Genomic DNA, 16845 nt, shown 5'->3' with positions numbered 1-16845 from the left:
GACCAGACGCGCGCCGAGTGATGAGGACTAGCAGCCGCTCAAATAACGTAGGAGCAGCCCGCTGACAAACCAGCGTTTGGAACACAACCCCTCCGTGAGCTGGAGGCTTCCTGGAGATTTGTATGGATTTGATTTCTACTATATACCGCCCTCCTTCCAAAAATGGCCCCTCATGGGTTGGAGACAGCAGGCGGGTCTTTGAGCTAGCCCGGGAATTAAATGCTGAGAGCGGAAACTGGGGCGCCAGGAGTCCCACGCCAGAAGGAAGGACGCGCCCGGAAAAGCGCGTGGCTTTTCCGACTGACCGGCGGCGGCAGATTAACGCGGTTGCCAGTTCAGGTATCTGCGATGAGCGTGTGAAGTAGGAACAAGAACCCGATAATATGATGCAAGTAATTAATAAAACTGTACACCATTCAATTAAAAACAACAACACCTGTATCCTAACTCACAATATATCCATAACTTTCTCAACCACTTAGAGTGGACATTTTTTATGCGTTCTCACATATTTTTATTTATTTATTTTTACATTTCTGTACCACCTTTCGTTAAAAACAACCCCAAGGCGGTTTACAAAAGTTAAAACATACAATAAAAAAAGCAGTAAAAACATTCCTTTACAGCGAGTTATTAAAACTCACCCAGTTTTGTTGCATGGATATATTGTATTGATTTGGAGAAACCATATTTAATTTAGGATAGCTTTTTATTCAACAATAGAGTTCTATTAAATTAAATATCAGGCGTGACCCGTAGGCATGTTTCTGAGCCCCACTCATGGGGTGCCACTTCTTTGGACCCACCACCTGCGTGTGCTCTGCCAATTCCATCTACCGTGGCCATTGCTCCAGCTTTGCTTCCAGCTCCTGGTTTTAACCTATCTCTTGACCCAACCCACACACCACGCTTGGCTACCTTAGAGCCGGCCTCCCCAGGATTTCCCCGAGCCAGCCACTTTCCTGTACCCCTGGCCAGCCAGAGGAATGCTTGCTATCCTCTTGCTTGGCCCCTGGGAAGAAAGACCCCTGCATTCCCCATCCTGCAAGGGTGGCAGATACCCTGGTGGGATTGGAAGAGGGTATACTGACAATATCTCCCTCTCCTCCTTCCTAAACCTGAACTTTGCACTCCGGTCCGCCCCCCGCCCCCCAGCAAGCCTCAAGCTGACTGAATTGCAATTTTGACCTTTAAGCTAAAAACACCTCTTCAGGAGTCTTTAAATCACATTACTATTTAAAGTTTTATTGCCTTTATCAATTGCCTAACCATCTTCGTTTCCTGTATCCCAATAACCCTTAAATAATTCTGACTGTACAATATTCCTATATCAAGCCTTTATTTCCAGTCCAAAGCTTTGCACAAATTGATACTTGTAATGGACTGTACTCACACTAGTCCCGCTAATTCCTCACACAAGTCCAGTAGTCATTTTGGGATGTTATGCCAGCGTGCCAGAATAGTTCCATTAAGCGTGCGGTTGGCTCCCCTGCGTGACAGCACCAGGGGCTAAAGAACTGCCAAGGCCACAGCCCAGCTGACACCCCTCCATCTCTACAGCGTCTTCTTCTTTCGATGAGATGACCACTCAAGCCAGAGCCTCCCCCCACTTCTTAAACAGTTGGGAAAGGGAGGCTCTGGCTGGATGCCACAATGCCAAGTGACACCCGTTTGGCATTCCCCTCTGCGATCCCTTTAGGGTGGTCTATGGGCCACTAAAAACTGGTGGGGGAGGGGCACAGTGCTGAGGCCCCCCCCAGAGCCGCAGTTCCCCTCAAACCAGACTGAAGAAGCAGCCTCTTGGGGGAAAGCACAACCTCAAGTATCCTCAGGAAACAGAAATTCCAAATCTGGAAAGCAGCACTCAAGTTTTTAAATAAAAGTTTTAATTCCTTCATTGAGATCTTGAGCAACAAGAATGCTGCGGAATCCTTCCAAATCCTCACCCCCCAGCTTCAGCCCAGAGTGGAGTAGAGGCGGTTGCTCGAGAGAGGCTGCATGAAGGACAAAGCAAACACACAACTGCGTACACACGCGCGCACACACACACACCAGACAGAACGCCTCCCCCTCCCCAAACACTCACAAATAAATGGTTTCATTGCCATGCGATTTGGGCCCTGGGACAGGAGGGAGCAGTCGAGTAAAAAGGCACAGTGGCCAATGGCTAGGAAAGGCTCATCCCGCAGGCCGGCTTTCCTGGTAGCTAATGAATGCTCTCAGAGCTGGTGCATCTAGAGACCAAAGGGGCTTTCTCAAGCCATGCCCCTCTGCAGCTGAGACCAGGCCATGGTGTCAAGCTAGGCTGCGATGCTCTCGCCCAAGAAAGATTGCTGGGGTGACCCTGGATGTTTGGTGCCACGTGTCTGGGGACAAGGCTTGGCGTTTCCTCTGCCCCTTGGTGGGAGTGTCAAGTGGGAGTTAACAAGAGGGGGCCAAAAAGCATCAATAAATAAGCTGCTGTGCTTGACGCCTCACTATGAAAAGCGGCCGAGAGAAAGCATGAACACACCCCGGGAGTCTGGCCCTAGGCTTCTCAAACTGCACAATCCTGCTCCCCTCTCCCCAGCAACAGCTCCCCCTGCCCCACATGGGGAAAGGAGCAAGTTGGGGGGACAGATATGCTATTACTCACAGTCCCAAGTACAAAACATCGGGAAGTTGGTGGGGAAAGGGCAGGACAACACCTGAAAGGCTAACAGAATCAACGGCTATGAAACAAACTGGACACGACAGCCAGGGCAGGAACCAAGCAAGGCAATGCCCTAGCTAAGCCGGCATGGGCGGACAAAAGCACCTCAACTCTGCAGCCACCCCTCCTCTATCCCGCCTCCAGATCTTTCTGCCAAGTGAGAGCTACTGACCCAGATATCCAGGATCTTTGCATACAATGAAAACAGGCCTACGTCTTCCCCTCCCACCCCACGCGTGTGGCAGTCTGTAATGTCAGTTCTACTCGCCTCTGACTGGGAAGGGTTTAACAAGGTCACTAGAAGCCTAAACTACTTGAAAGCCAGTCGGGGGAGGCCGCCTAAGCACTGGCCAGGTGACTCCAGCCAAGCTCTGGGAGGTGCAGAGTCGAGGAGGGCTGGGCTCCAACAAGCACAACCTTCTACAGAACCTTAACACAAATTCAACACATTTTGGTTTTTCAGAAAGCCACACAAGCTGCAGCCTCTACTGTTATAAAGGGACATGGCTGAAGAGGTATGAGACGGATTCTCCATTGTGAGTCCTCCTGATGGCCTCGGCCAGGATCATGGAAATGTCAATCACCTGCAGAGGGAAGGGAAACAAAGAGACGGCCTAGTGGTTAAGAGACTGCAAGGCTGAGCCAGCCGCTCTCCCAGGCCAAGCACGACTGCCAGAGCCCGCCCACCTGGATCTTAGGGCAGTGCTTCATCTTGTCCTCCTGGGGGATCGTGTTGGTGACCACGACGGCTTCAAAGCAGGCATTGTTGATGCGGGAAATGGCTGGCCCAGAAAAAATCCCGTGAGTCAGGATGGCATACACTTTGGTGGCTCCAGCTGAAACAAGCCTAAGGGGAGAGAAGGTAATTGGGCTGACACCATTCTCAAGGAAGAGGTTGGCTTCAATTCCAAAGAGATCTCAGTGGCCGAGAGCCAAGGACTGCAGAGAACATGCCTCCCTCACCCCTCTTCTGAAGGGCGGAGAGGAGAGCTGGTCTTGTGGTAGCAAGCATGACTTGTCCCCTTAGCTAAGCAGGGTCCACCCGGGTTGCATATGAATGGGAGACTAGAAGTGTGAGCACTGCAAGATATTCCCCTCAGGGGATGAAGCCGCTCTGGGAAGAGCAGAAGGTTCCATGTTCCCTTCCTGGCAGCATCTCCAAGATAGGGCTGAGAGAGATTCCCGCCTGCAGCCTTGGAGAAGCCACTGCCAGTCTGTGAAGACAATACTGAGCTAGATAGACCAATGGTCTGACTCAGCATATGGCAGTTTCCTATGTTCCTAAGGGCATGCCTGACACCGAACAGCCCCTGTGACTCTCTGAAATAAAAAAATAAATTTAGCCTGGCAAGCAGCGCAGGAGGCCGAAGGACTCAGCAATAAAAGCCTTTGCCGAATCAGCAGCGTGGGGGGGGGGGGCCACCACCTACCCACCCATCCCCAAACCCACTTCCAGGGCTCTTCAATTTGAAAGCAGGACAAAGCCTCCCCAAACAAGCCACGCTGCAGCTTCTTCCCCACACAGGAAAGACGCGGTCGCAGGGTGGAGAAGCCCACGCACTTGTCTGCGGCATGGCAGATGGTTCCACAGGTGTCTGCCATGTCGTCCACGAGGATGGCCACTCGGTCCTTCACGTCTCCCACCAACACCATGCGGTCCACCTCGTTGGCCTTCTTCCGCTCCTTGTGGATGAGGGCAAAGTCCACGTTCAGCCGATCCGCTATGGAGGTCACTCTGTGGAGAGAGGAATGCCGGAAAGAGCCCTCAGGCCAAGGCCCCACTGGACAAGAGCCCCACACAGCCTGCAGATGTGGGCTGCAGTCTTAGCATCAGAAGTGACCTATATGCCAATTACATGAGTGCAGCCTAGTTTCCTCTCAGGGCCACAGGCCCTGGACACACAGCCTGCTGTATTCTAGCTACTGCTAAGGAAGGCCCTGGCAAGACAGAGGCACCCCCTGCGTCTGCAGGCCAAAGGGGTCGAGGGTGCCTTGTTCCACCTAGCTAAGGCTCTGGTCTGCCTGCATCCACAATATATGGGGGAAGAAAAGGGAACGGACTGTCCTTGGCTGCATGCAGCCTTAAAAATAATTGGCTGTGTTCTGCAGCGCTCCGGCCAGCACCGAAGAAGCCAGGGAAGTTTGAAGCAGACGTGCATTAGGAGCCCAACACAACGGGAAGTGGGGAAAATGTGCTAGAGAGGGGGGATAATTGGGAGATGTGCCAGTCTGGGAGGCCACCGGGAGCCATGGCTGCTCCAGGCCCCATCTGCTTCCTCAGCGGTCACCTTTTGGCTCCCCCAGCATCTGGCGAGACAATCGTGCAGGTCTTCCACTCAGCAATGTTCTCCTTGATCCACTTCAGCACTGCAGGCTCAGCATACAGGTTGTCCACGGGGATGTCAAAGAAACCCTTTGGGAGGAGAGAGAGGACACCGCATTCTCAAGAGGCTGGCTGGCCTGGCAGAGCCCTTGTCCCAACTTGCTTTCCCATTACTTTAATAAAAGGAAGCAAGAAGTCAGTCCCCGGCTTCCCAAGGAGCGGGAAGAGCCAGAGGAGGCAGCCCCACCCTTTCTCCCCCACCCTCTCAAGCACACTTGGCCCTTTACACCATCTGGGCTCAGAGCCAGGTCCTGGAGCTGCCATCTGGATGCCAGCAATGTTGGGCACTGGGACTGGCAGGTGAACCACCTCTTATGGGCCCTACTGCAAGCAAGCTCTGGACACAAGCAGACCAGGCCCACCAGTGCCACCTGCTGTGCCAACCTGGATCTGAGAGGCATGCAGGTCCATGGTGATGATGTGGTCTGCACCGGCCACCGAGAGCATATTCGCCACCAGCTTGGCAGAGATTGGGGCCCGGCTCTGGAAGAGAAAGCAGTCACATTTGCCCTAAGCATGCCCCTTTCTGGTGACCAACTGAGGAACAAACAGAGCCCTCATGGAGACCTGAACATGGATCCTGCCTTTATGGTGCACAAAATATTCTCCTTCTCCAGAAGGGTGAGCCCCACTCCCTGGTAGGTGCACTTCCAAACCCTGATGTTGCCTCCCCCACCCCCGCTAAGAGCTTCTCTTCTGATCTATCCCTTTCGAAAGGCAGTTCTGGCTACTAAAGGTGGAGCACTTCACATTCCAAAAGCTGCCTCCTCATTGCTGCTACTCCACTGGACACCTCCAGCCACCTATGTGGCATGGAAATCAAAGTGGCATCTCACCTTACCATCCCCAGGCCTTTAGGCACACAAGTACCTTACCTCTTCTCTTTAAAATGTGCAGCCTAAAATAGGTTTGTGCAGCAACACGCATGCCTGCTTTAGAGAGGCTGGCCAAGTACACGCCCCCCACCCCACCCCGCTCTACCCCATGCACACACACCTCTCTGCCATTCAGAAAAGCCCCTTCAGTCAAACCTTGTCCTTCTTGTCCTGGCGAGCATAAGGGAAGCAGGGGATGACGGCGGTAACACGGCTGGCAGAGGCAATCTTGCAGGCATTGATCATGATCAGAAGCTCCATCAGGTTATCATTGATTTCTCCACAGCCACTTTGCACGATGTAGACATCTTCACCACGCACACTCTCCCCGATTTCCACGCTGAAGGGGACAGAGACAGCCAGCTGACAACCCCAGCACTTCTGCTGCCTCAAGTGTCAGGTCGTGCTAGAAAATTGAACAGGCCACAGCGGCTGCGGGTCTCCCCGCTCCCCAGTTATAAAAATAATGGACTTAGGAAAATGGAGAAGCTGCAGGCTTCCCCTTCCTCTTTCAGACCTAGGATCCTCATCTAGTCCAAACCTGTATTATGGGACTCCCTCCTCAATTTCTTCCATGCCGAGTCTGAGGATCAGGCTACTGGTTTGACCCACCCAGGGCAGATCACCCTCCAGTTGCAATAAAGGCTTCCTGCAGGCAATGCCTTTAGCCATTTAAAATGTGATGTTAGTGACTGTGAACACGTGATGAGCTCAAGACTTCCTCTGTACATGTGGCAGAACCAGCAGCACCAGCTCTGAATGCAGACAAGGGGCAGGAGAGGACCAGGAGAAGAACCTTCTGGAACCTTCACCACAGTTTCCAGAGGGATCACAGCCGTCTTGGTCTTCTGCAACTAAACCACAAAAAGTCTTGCGGCACCTCCCATCACCCCCAGACTTGTAGCACTGTCGAGATCAATGTTCCTGATGGAGACTCCCACTACAAACATCTTCCTGCAACTAATTAAAGGAGCCCAGCACATTCAAGAGGACAGTTCCTGCCCAGCCTGCTCCCTGCAGAGTTGTCTGTCTACAAGGAGAAGCATGCGTTCCAATCGAATTCCACGTAGCACTGCCCATTCTTCCATCACTCTTCCTGTGGAAAGTGAGGACCAGGCCTAAACATAGGGGAGGCTGCTTGCAGTGTTCAGGGGTCACTGCCAGTCTGTGTAGACAATACTGAGCCAGATGGACCAATGGTATGCCTCAGTACAAGGCAGCTTCCTATGTTCCTCAAAACCCACCTTTGCTTAGTACCATGTGCTATTGGAATTCAGCCAAACACAGCATCCAAGAGCTGAAGGACATTCAGAGAGACCAACCCAACTCTTCGATGCAGGAAATCCAGAGGAAGAGAATCCCCAACCAGTGGCTCTCCAGCCTCTGCTTGAAGGCCTGCTGTGGGGGGCCCACCCCGCTCCCTGGCCAATTTGCATTCATAAGTATTTCCTACTGTTCAACCCAAATCTATCCTCCAGTCCCTTAAGGCAGGGGTGGGCAAACTTGGCCCCCCACATGTTGCTGGATTGCAACTCCCATCATCCCCAGACACAATGAAGTGTGGCTAGGGATGCTGGGAGTTGTAGTCCATCAACATCTGGAGGACCAAGTTTGCCCACCCCTGCCTTAAGTCCATCGGACCTGATCCTGTTCTCCAGGGCAAGAGAGAAGCAGTCTTCGCCTTCTTCGGGGCCCGGGGCTGTTTCAAGGGCGCTCCCGGGCCCCCAGCAATCTATCCCCTCCCAACTACACGTGCCCTCCTAGCCTCCGGCCCCGGCCCGCTGTTCCCCTCCGAGGAAGCCGCAGAGGCAGCCCCTGTCCTAGCCGCTGCCACCGAGCCCCGACTCTCCGCCTCCTCCAGGACTGCAGGCGGGGACTCTCCCAGCGCGGCTGACCCCAGTGTCATGGCGGCGCGCGCAAGGGCCGCTGGGAGGCAGGAGCCACACGGGCCTCCCGGGAGGCCCCGCGCGGAGCCCGCCGGGAGCGGTAGTTTCGGGGGAGGGAAGCAGCACCCGCCGCCTCACCAGGTCTCCTGGTTGCTGAACTTCTTGGTGACGACCTTGCCCAGTTCCAGGCCGAGGCGGTCGGCGATGCGCTGCGACAGGTCCTGGTGGGAGCTGCCGCTGAAGAGCTTGATGTTGGGCATCCTGCCGGCCAGGGACAGGGGCGGGGCCGCCGCTTCCTCCGCCGCCTCCCTGCGCCGCCCCTCCGCGCGTTCGGGATCCAGCCGCGGCGGCCGCCGCCTCGGCCCTTCAGGCGGCCGGGGAGGAAAGGAGGGAAGGAAGGAGGAGCGCCGACACCCCGGCTCCACTGCTGCGCTGCCTAGGCTGCCATCTTGTGCTGTCCGCTCGGCGCGCCCCCTTTTTATCGCCTCGGCCTGCCGGTCACGTGGCAGCGCGGGAGGCGCCCTCCTGAGTGCCCATTGGGCGATTGTTGGCGTCTCAATGGGGGTGGGGCTGCCAGCGCCGTTGCCCGGAAGGAATGACGGAGCAGCCAATCGCCGTGGAAGGCAGGCAGCCATGAATGTATGAATGAATGGAAGCCAGGAAGGGGAGGAGGCTCGCCACGAGGCCTGGGCGAAGAGAAAGTGGCCCACGCCATTGAGATCGTCAGCAGGAGCCCCCGGGGCAGGCGAGGCCCAAGGAGGCAGCCTGCGTTGCTTCTGTCCCGCGCTGGCTGCCTGCAGACCGGCTATTTGTCAGGTAGAGCTGCGCGTGCGCGGCTAGCTAGCCTGAGTGCAGACAGCAGCGCGACGCGAGAGAGAGCGGAGCCACCCGAGCTGCCTTCTTGGGCGCCCCCCTGGCTCGTGCTCGGCGGTGCTGCAGCTTGCACCAGCAAAACAGCTATTCCTCTGCGGGCCTCAGGCGTCCTGCCCCCTTGCCTGGAGCAGGAGCAGGCAGAAATTCAACACGGGCTGCTGCTCATTTGCCCCTCTGAGCTTCCCCGGAGGCTTTATTGTGAAGGAAGCCCTAGGCCGGGGGGAAAAAGCGCCAGGCAGACTGCTGAAGGTCACTCCCAAGTAGCCTCCCTTTGGCTGCTTTGTTACCTCCAACCTGTGGAGGATCCCAACTGGTTCCCTGACAGGTTTTCCAGCTGTTGGACTACAACTCCCATCAGCCACAACATACACTGTATTAAGCCCAGGGATCAACCATTCCTTGTGACTGCAGCTCCTGCTGGAGCCAGACCTCCAACCCGCATTGCGAGTAAAGCCCTCCTCTCACTTCATGGTGCTTGCCGGGGCTTTGCTGCTGCTCTTTGTGGCCGCGATTGCTGTGAAACTCGTATCAATAACCGCCTGAGCCACTTTAAGAAGGCCATATCTTCTACATCAAATAAATCTTTCAATATATATATTTAATGAAAGTGAGCCACTGTGTGAAGCAGGATGCTGGACTAGATGGGCCTTCTGCCTGATCCAGCAGGACTGTTCTTATGTTCATATTGTGGAGCACTTCACACACCAATTTGGGTTTTTCACTGCGCATTAGAGTGCAGCCTGGTTTATATCTGGGGTAAAAAACATCTACTTTTTTGTCAGGTTCTTGGGATAACTTTGAGTCCACAGTAAAGCCCTGCAGAAAACGTGGTAAAGCCTGCTGTGTGGAGAACTCCCAGGCCTTCTCTGTGGTTGCCTCGGGGCTTTGGAGTGTGCTCCCTGTCAGAACAGTGCTCTTATAGCTTCTCCATCTCTGGCTGTCATACACACACACCTGTGTTCTCAGGCTTTCTGCTAAAACAATTTAAACTTGCTTTTTAAATTGTTTAATTTTTAACTAAGCTGTAATTTGGCGTAGTGGTTAGAGTGCTGGACTAGGACTGGGGAGATCTGAGTTCAAATCCCCATTCAGCCATGAGACTTGCTGGGTGGCTCTGGGCCAGTCACTTCTCTCTCAGCCTAACCTACTTCACAGGGTTGTTGTGAGGAGAAACTCAAGTATGTAGTATACTGCTCTGGGGTCCTTGGAGGAAGAGCAGGATAGAAAATGTAAAAATAAAATAATTTTGTTTCCAGCCAGGCCCAGAGCACCAATTCACATGGTCAGAAAAACCTCCCCCAGCATGCGGAAGGTGACCGGTGGCTGGACTGGACCAGCAGATGACCCTTGACCCCAGCACCCACCTCTGGGAAGTACACTGTGTCCCTGTACATGCAGATGTTGTTCGGTCACCATGGTGATTAGCTGCTGATAGGCCCTCCATCTGCTGCCTTGTCTAACCTCTCTTCAGTGTTTATTATCCCTGCATCACACAGTACTAAATTCCATACATTAATGCAGGGAGTCCCAATCTGTTGTTGGACTACAGCTCCCAGCATCAGCCTTTGCAGCTGAGCATGATGGGAACTAGTCCCACAACATCTGGGGACTCAAGGCTGGAAACCCTGCATTCAACTATGTTTTGTGTGACACAGTCCTTTCCCTTTGGTCTGTTCTAGAACTTCTGCAGATCTATGTAAGTGATCCAGAATCCCTCTCTCGTGTGAGTGAGTGAAAACCATGGCGTTCTCCACATCCTTAGGTTTATAAAGCTTTTTCCCATTCTACACCAGCCCAGATTTCCAACCGCATCTGCTTTCTCTTACATAGAGGACACTGCAAGCTTTTGAGCCTTCGAGTGGCCCTTTCTCACTCTACATCTAGTTCTAAGCTATCCTTCTCGAGCTTGGGCAACCAGGGTGGTTTCCAGATAGTGAGCTATACACTGCAAACAGTGGTGTAAACTGCAATGTTTTGTGGTGCCAGTTTAAAACCAGTTTAAATCTGTTGCCTCCTACAATGGGCAAATACAGCTATTATTATTATTTTTTGCAACGCGCATGTGACGTTACAGGGCCGTAATGCAGCAATAAAACATGAAAGAAAGCATCAGAAATGTGAACAGCACCTTGCTTAAAGTGCAGGAACCGCGATGCTGAAACACAGGCAGTACGGAAGGACACTTAAGGGATACGCCATGACACTGTGGTAGCGTGCAATCTGGAAAGCACCCAGAACTATCAACATTTCTGTTTCAGATGGCTCAGATCATTTCCAGGAAGTTTTTTACACCCGGCTTTTAGTTCACATCTCCTCCGGAATGGACGGTGTGTGTGTGCACATATCAGCCAGCAAGCTATCAGGGAGCACTTCACACACAACTCAGGTTTTTCATTACATGTTAGAGCATAGCCCAATTTATATCGAGGGTTAAAAAATCCACTTTTCCCGTCATTGGGGGGGGGGAGACACTTTGAATTCGCAGTAAAGCCTCTCAGTAAACTCACGACAAAGCCTGCTGTCTGGGAAAGCTCCAGGTTTCCGGAAGGTCTTTGATCTACAGCTTTCTCTCCTTTAGCCTCCTTATTTTTCAAGAAAGTCCACACCACTCTAAGAGAAAGCTCAGAAACAGCAAGTTTGATATTAAGATTAATATATTTACTCTCCCTTGTTTGTAAAACAAGACATAAATTTGTATATATATATGTTTTTTATATATATATATATATATCTGTATAATTATATATATATATATAGTTTTCATATATTTATACATATACAGACATCTTAAAAAAGTTTCCTCCCTGTTCAGCAGAGAGGCTTACAGGAGGCGGCTATGAGCCAGGGGAGGCCAAAGGGCCACTTGGCACATGACGAGCCTGCTGGACCTGCTGTGCATCCCACAAGGGCACTCCTTCCTTGTGGGTAACAGGCAGGGTTTGGGACAGCCATGGGCCAGAGGGCATATTGCACTGGGTGTGTTTAAAAGCACAGCATGTGCATCTCCAGAACTCTTAAGTAAATAGGAACTATTGCAAAGGTACCTCGTATTAAAAATAGAGAGAGGGGAGGAAGTCCGTTGGGACCTTGGCTCATAGCACACTCTCCAGAACCCAGGGCCCGCTTCCTGAGTGGTCAATCACCCTTCTGCCTCAGATGAGGGAGATTCCTTTCCATATGGACACTTCGGAGAGAGACCGGGAGCCCGCCCCACTGGGCACTGCTCTGCCCCCAATTCTCATGGTGGGTGAGACTCCACAGTGCCTTCAAGGTGGACACAGGACATGAGAGGTCTCCCCTCTGCTCTGCTTTGTGGGTGGGAGGGGAGAAGGGTGTCCCCCTTAAGGTGCTCTGCTTGGCTCTGTCTGGAGGCTGGACTGGGGTGAGGACAAGGGAGGAAGGTAAGAGCAAAGAGGCACCCATGATATATTCAAACAACCCTCCACTACGAAAGAACATTTCTCTAAACTCACAAACAGTCCAGTGGAGATAGAAAAGAGAGTGCAGACACCCCCTGCCCTCCCCGCCAATGGAGGGGCCTCGGCAGCAACTTCCAGATGGTCCTTTGGGTACTCTTGTGATTCTGGTCCGACCCAGTAGCTGCTGCTCCCTGCCCAGCAAACAGTCACATGCTGCACAGAGCTAGAGGTGGGGTACAGAGGAAGTTGCGGCTGCACCTGCGTTGTGGCGGCAGCCTCTGGGAAGGGGGGGGGTGGCAATGGCGACTGTCTCCTAGCGGCGGCTCCACATCTGGCCTGCAAGGTACTCGGAGGCTCAGTGGATCAGCCCAGCCAGGCAGGACTCCTCCCCTCTGCTTAGACACTTGAGGTGTCCCTGCTGGAGATCTGCCTGTGTTGTGGCAGCAGGGATCAGCCGGCTTCTGGTTACATTTTTCTGCGAGTTAAACGCTGCATCGCTAGACTTTGGAGGCACGAGAGAGAGGCCAGGGCCCAGGTGGGTCCCACTGGGACCAAAGCGAGTGGCCCTGGCTCCGTTGTGTACATTCAGGAAGGCCCAGGGAAGCAAAAGATGCCCGCTGCCTTTGCAGGGACGGCCCACAAGGAGATGGGAGTGGGCCCTCGTGGCAAGCGGAGTCTCCCCACACGGGGCAGACGGCATGGCAGGCATGCAGGGCAGCTGCTGGCAAGTTTGCGAGGCTCCCGGGTCTCTTCTTTGGGTTCCACAGCTCTTCTCCCGGCTGTGGGCAGAAGAGAGCTCCCGCCCACAGCCCTCTGCAGAAGCTCAGGCACTGCCGGCTCTCGGCACGCGGACAGGAGGCTGGCGGCTCCAGCAGAGGCTGGCTTACTTGTTCATCAGCGTCTTCAAGGAGCGCGTGAGGGTGCTCATGACGGTGGTCACCGACTGCCGGGGCAGGGGCTCGGCCGCCTGGTCCCGCTGGCTCACCGTCCTGACCGTCGACTCCTCGGCCGCCCTGAGCAGGAAGGTGTAGTTCCGCACCACCTCCTCGACTTTGGCCAGCAGCGCCTGGCGCTGCGTCTCGGAGCGCACCACGTAGACCAGCCGCACAAAGGTCTCGATCAGGCTGCCCAGCACCTGGAAGCTGCTGGTGATGGCCAGCAGCATGCGGGTGGGGCTCTTGTCCACCGCGGCCACCCTCCGGCAGGAGGCGCGGAACTCCTTGAACTTGAGGGCCAGCTCCTGCTTGTACTCCGCCAGCTGCGAGAGGTAGCGCTTGCCCTCCTGCACTTCAGGGTTCACGACACACTGCCGCAGGATGGTCAAGAGCTGGTTGGTGTCCAGCTGCGCAGCCAGGAACCCGTCCGGCAGGGTGTAGGTGTGGCCTCGCAGGGCGTGGATCTTAGCCAGGCTTCCCTCAAAGGTGGACGTCCGCAGGTCGATCTCCTGGGTCTGGTTGTCATCAGGGCTGCTGCAGGTGGTGGCATCCAGCACCTGGAGCGTCCTGCTGACAACCGGGACGACTTGGCTGTCAAGTTTCATTCCCGGGAGGAGCTGCATGGGGATGGAGTAGGAGAGCTCGTCTTTCTCGCTCCCGTCGTCTGCCATGTCACACTTCCGGTAGTAGAAGCAGTACCGGATGGAACAGCACTTCTCGCCCTCCATGTCCTCCTCCGGCAGCTCGGCATGGCTGGGGTACACATCCTCTTGGAGGGAGAACACGGTGTGCTCCTTCTGGCTCTTCTTTTCCTGCGCAATCTGCATGTAGGAGGGGTCTGTCCCTGTCGCAGGCGGCTCCTGGGGTTTGCTCTTCAAGGCAGACGCCTGTGCAGGCCCCTGAGCTTCACCTTCCTTCTGCGAGGGTTTCGGTTTGGCTGGATACGTGCACTGGTAGACCTCAGAGGTCAGAGGTGCCTGGTCGGTCTTGTCCAGCTCACTGACGCTGTATCTGCGCATCAGCTTCTTGTAGTGTGGCGCACCCATGCACTCTCCTCGGGACGCACAGGTTGTCAAGCACGAGAGGCTGTTCTCGGGATCGGTCCGGCGGTCTCTGGACTCCAGGCTCGTGGACCGGATCCGGCTGCCCTTGAATGGGCTCTTGACGCTGCTGCCTCTCAGCATCTCCGCCTGCTTCTGGGCCTTCTCCCTCCCTCGCCTTTCTGGTTCCGGCTCCGGTAACTGGCTGGGCTGGGGCCAGGCTCCTCGGCTGATACGTTTGCAATCGCAGCTGCGCCTCTGCTCCCGAGACACCCCGGGGACCTGTTGCACGGGGCTGGTCTTGGGCTGGCAGCTGCAGAGCCCCGGCGCGGAAGGGAGCAGGTACTCCGGGGGCGGGGCGTCCCCCTGGGCCTTGGGCTTCAGCAGCTCCTCCAAGAACTCCAACTCGTATTGCTTCACCTTCTGCAACTGGACCTGCCGCTCGTCTGTCTCCTTCTTGAGGCGTGTCGGGAAGGTGGCAGAAAAGAGGTTCCTTAACCGGAATGGGGCCTTGGCCACTCTGGGCTTAGCCGGGACGTCGGCATCATGCAAAGCTGCCTCCAGGACCTTTTCAGGTTTGGGGGAAGGCGCAGAGCTGGCGGCCAGGCCCTCAGCCCTGGGCCCCAGCTGGACCTGCCCTCTTGGATCCTTGCCGGGGCTCCTGAAAACGCTCCCGCCTTTGGCCGCTGGGGACCTCAGGCCGGTCGCCTCGCCACAGAGGCTCCTAGCACAAGGATCATGAGGTCCTTTTTCTCCTGCAAGAACCACCTGTTTCAGGCAGGCCGGGCTGGCTGCCTGGCTCCCCGCCTTCTGGCCGAGCTCCTCGCCCCCCAGCTTCTCTACAGGCTCCTGGCTTCCCTTTGGCGGGCCGTTTTTGGAGGAGGCCAGCTTGTCTTCTCCTGCTGGGGAGCGAGGGAGACTTGCACCTGCTTGGCTGCTGCCGTGGGACCCTCGGGGCTGTGGAGAAGCCTCCCCTGGCTGCTGCTGCTGCGGGACAGACCTGCAGGCAGGCTCAGGGGCAGGCTGGCTCACCAAGTGCTTCAGAGGCTTGCCCCCCACTTGCCGCCTGCAGCTGTGGCTCCTGGTGGGAGTGTTCTCTTCAGCCGGAGGCTCTGCCGTGGCGGCTGGGCAGGGCGAGGCCTGGTGGCCAGTGACCTGCTGCAGAGCCGCAGAAATGAGGGCAGGCGTCACCCCGCTTCTGGCCTCCAGGACGAGCTTGGGGCTCAGCCGGACCTCCTTAGGTGGCTTGTTCTGCCCTGGCGGCTGGCGGCCAGGGGCAGCCAGAAGGCCCTGCAAGGGCATGTCCAAGGAGGCTGCTTTGTGGGGCCCGGGGCCCTTGCACTCGGAGCTCGGCGTTGGGGCCCCTTTGCTCTTTGGCTCGTTGAGCTGTTTGGAGAGGACGGGCTGGACGGCCAAGGAGTAGCTTCTCCCCACGTGGGGCGGGTCTTGCTTGCTCCTGCCACAGGGCAGGCTGGGGTTTTGGCTGGCGAGGGCCGTCTTTGGGGACGAGCCCGGCTCCTGGTGCCGGAGGGTGTAAGGCGAAGCGAGAACGGCCTGTGCCGTGCAGCCCTGGATGCGGAAGGGAAGCTCCTTCCTGGCCAGGAGGCTCTCCTGGTTGATGTGTTGAGCCAGGAAGTAGGTGGCGTTCTGGTGCTGCTTCATCGCCGAGACCACCTCCGAGACGTCAGCGAGCTCCGAAGAGTTGGTTTCGTGGCCGGAGTCCAGCGAAGACTCAGGGGTGATGGCCGCCAGAACAATCAGGCCTGGAGAAAGAAACAAGCTGGGCGTTACGAGTTGGGCACTGGTGGGGTGGGGAGGAATGTGAAACCAGGACCCCACCCCACCCCGGTGGTGGTGGTGGCAGTTCCAAAGAATAGGCTGCCATTTTGAAGGAACCCCGCCCATTTTGTTCCTTTATTTATGGCATTTGTATACAAGCTGCCTTTCTTCCAAGGTATCCATGGTGGGTTAGAATTGAAAATGGTCAGGTTATACAAGTGGAGGATCTGAAGGCAGGAGAGGAGCTGGTCTCAGGGCACACAGGCAGCCCCTCAGAAGACTGAGGGAGGCATGGAAGACCTGAGGGGCATCATTTCTCCTCCCCATCCCTAAAGGAGCAGGGAAGGGCTGGCGAGATGGCTCTGCCTGGTTCTGGCTTTTCTCCCCGTGCTTGGGACACCCCAAATTCCAGGCAAGGAGGCAGTGTCCCCTCTAACAGGGATTCCCAGATGTTGCTGACTACAACTCCCAGAATCCCCAGCTGCAATGGCTTTTGTTTGGGGACTCTGGGAGTTGCCGTCAGCAACATCTGGGGATCCCTGTAAGAGGGAACAGTGCAAGGAGGGTTCTCAAATGGCAACCTCCCTCTTGCGGCTGGTGCAGACTCCCCATGGGGATGAGACGATGACTGCAGCCAGCTGGCTCACCCCGGCAGCTGCTCGGCTGAAGACAAGAGCGGCTCGCCCTAATGCCCTGGGGTGTGTGGCATGCACGCCAAAGGAGGCACAGCTGCCTCTGCTTCCCAGAGCTCTGTTTACTCCTCTCTCTCTCCCGCCCCAGCATTAATGAGAGCCACACAGCTCTACCTGATGAATGGCCAGCCTGCAGGGCAGGAGAGGGAGGAGCACACAGAGCTCCAGGAAGAAGAGGCAGATGTGCCTCCTTTGGTTCCCTGCCCCCTCCCACGTGGTTAGCTGCTTCTGGCTGAAAATGCCAGCCATAGCAAGAATGCAGCCTCTGGGA

General features: G+C 55.5%; 2 protein-coding genes across 11 annotated transcripts in view; both read right to left on the bottom strand.

Moving 5' to 3' along the window:
- Positions 1 to 1864: 1864 nt before the first annotated feature.
- Positions 1865 to 8342, bottom strand: PRPS1 (phosphoribosyl pyrophosphate synthetase 1). 3 transcript variants are annotated; one of them, XM_053273773.1, is made up of 7 exons: positions 7975 to 8342; positions 6107 to 6290; positions 5460 to 5558; positions 4981 to 5105; positions 4254 to 4427; positions 3380 to 3539; positions 1865 to 3276 (listed from the first exon to the last, which is right to left on the bottom strand). In XM_053273773.1, exons 1-7 carry the CDS (start codon positions 8094 to 8096, stop codon positions 3184 to 3186), a joined length of 957 nt encoding a protein of 318 aa, XP_053129748.1. In that variant the 5' UTR covers positions 8097 to 8342; the 3' UTR covers positions 1865 to 3183. The 3 variants fall into 3 exon arrangements, with proteins under 3 accessions (XP_053129748.1, XP_053129750.1, XP_053129749.1); XM_053273775.1 differs by lacking the exon at positions 7975 to 8342 and adding an exon at positions 7707 to 7849; XM_053273774.1 differs by lacking the exon at positions 7975 to 8342 and adding an exon at positions 7195 to 7398.
- A 3019-nt stretch (positions 8343 to 11361) lies between these two features.
- FRMPD3 (FERM and PDZ domain containing 3) overlaps positions 11362 to 16845 on the bottom strand; it is a 94064-nt gene continuing 88580 nt past the window's right edge. For 6 of the 8 annotated variants that reach the window (XM_053274253.1, XM_053274248.1, XM_053274249.1 and 3 more), the window contains one exon: positions 11362 to 15866. In XM_053274253.1, the coding sequence (XP_053130228.1) occupies positions 13012 to 15866 (2855 nt within the window). In that variant the 3' untranslated portion in view covers positions 11362 to 13011. The remainder of the gene's footprint in view (positions 15867 to 16845) is intronic. The other 2 variants (XM_053274251.1, XM_053274252.1) reach the window with 1 other exon arrangement.

The sequence above is a fragment of the Hemicordylus capensis genome, chromosome 11 (genome assembly GCF_027244095.1).
Source record: "Hemicordylus capensis ecotype Gifberg chromosome 11, rHemCap1.1.pri, whole genome shotgun sequence".
In the NCBI taxonomy this organism is placed as follows: Eukaryota; Metazoa; Chordata; class Lepidosauria; order Squamata; family Cordylidae; genus Hemicordylus; species Hemicordylus capensis.
This window is presented reverse-complemented; position numbering and strand designations above follow the sequence as displayed.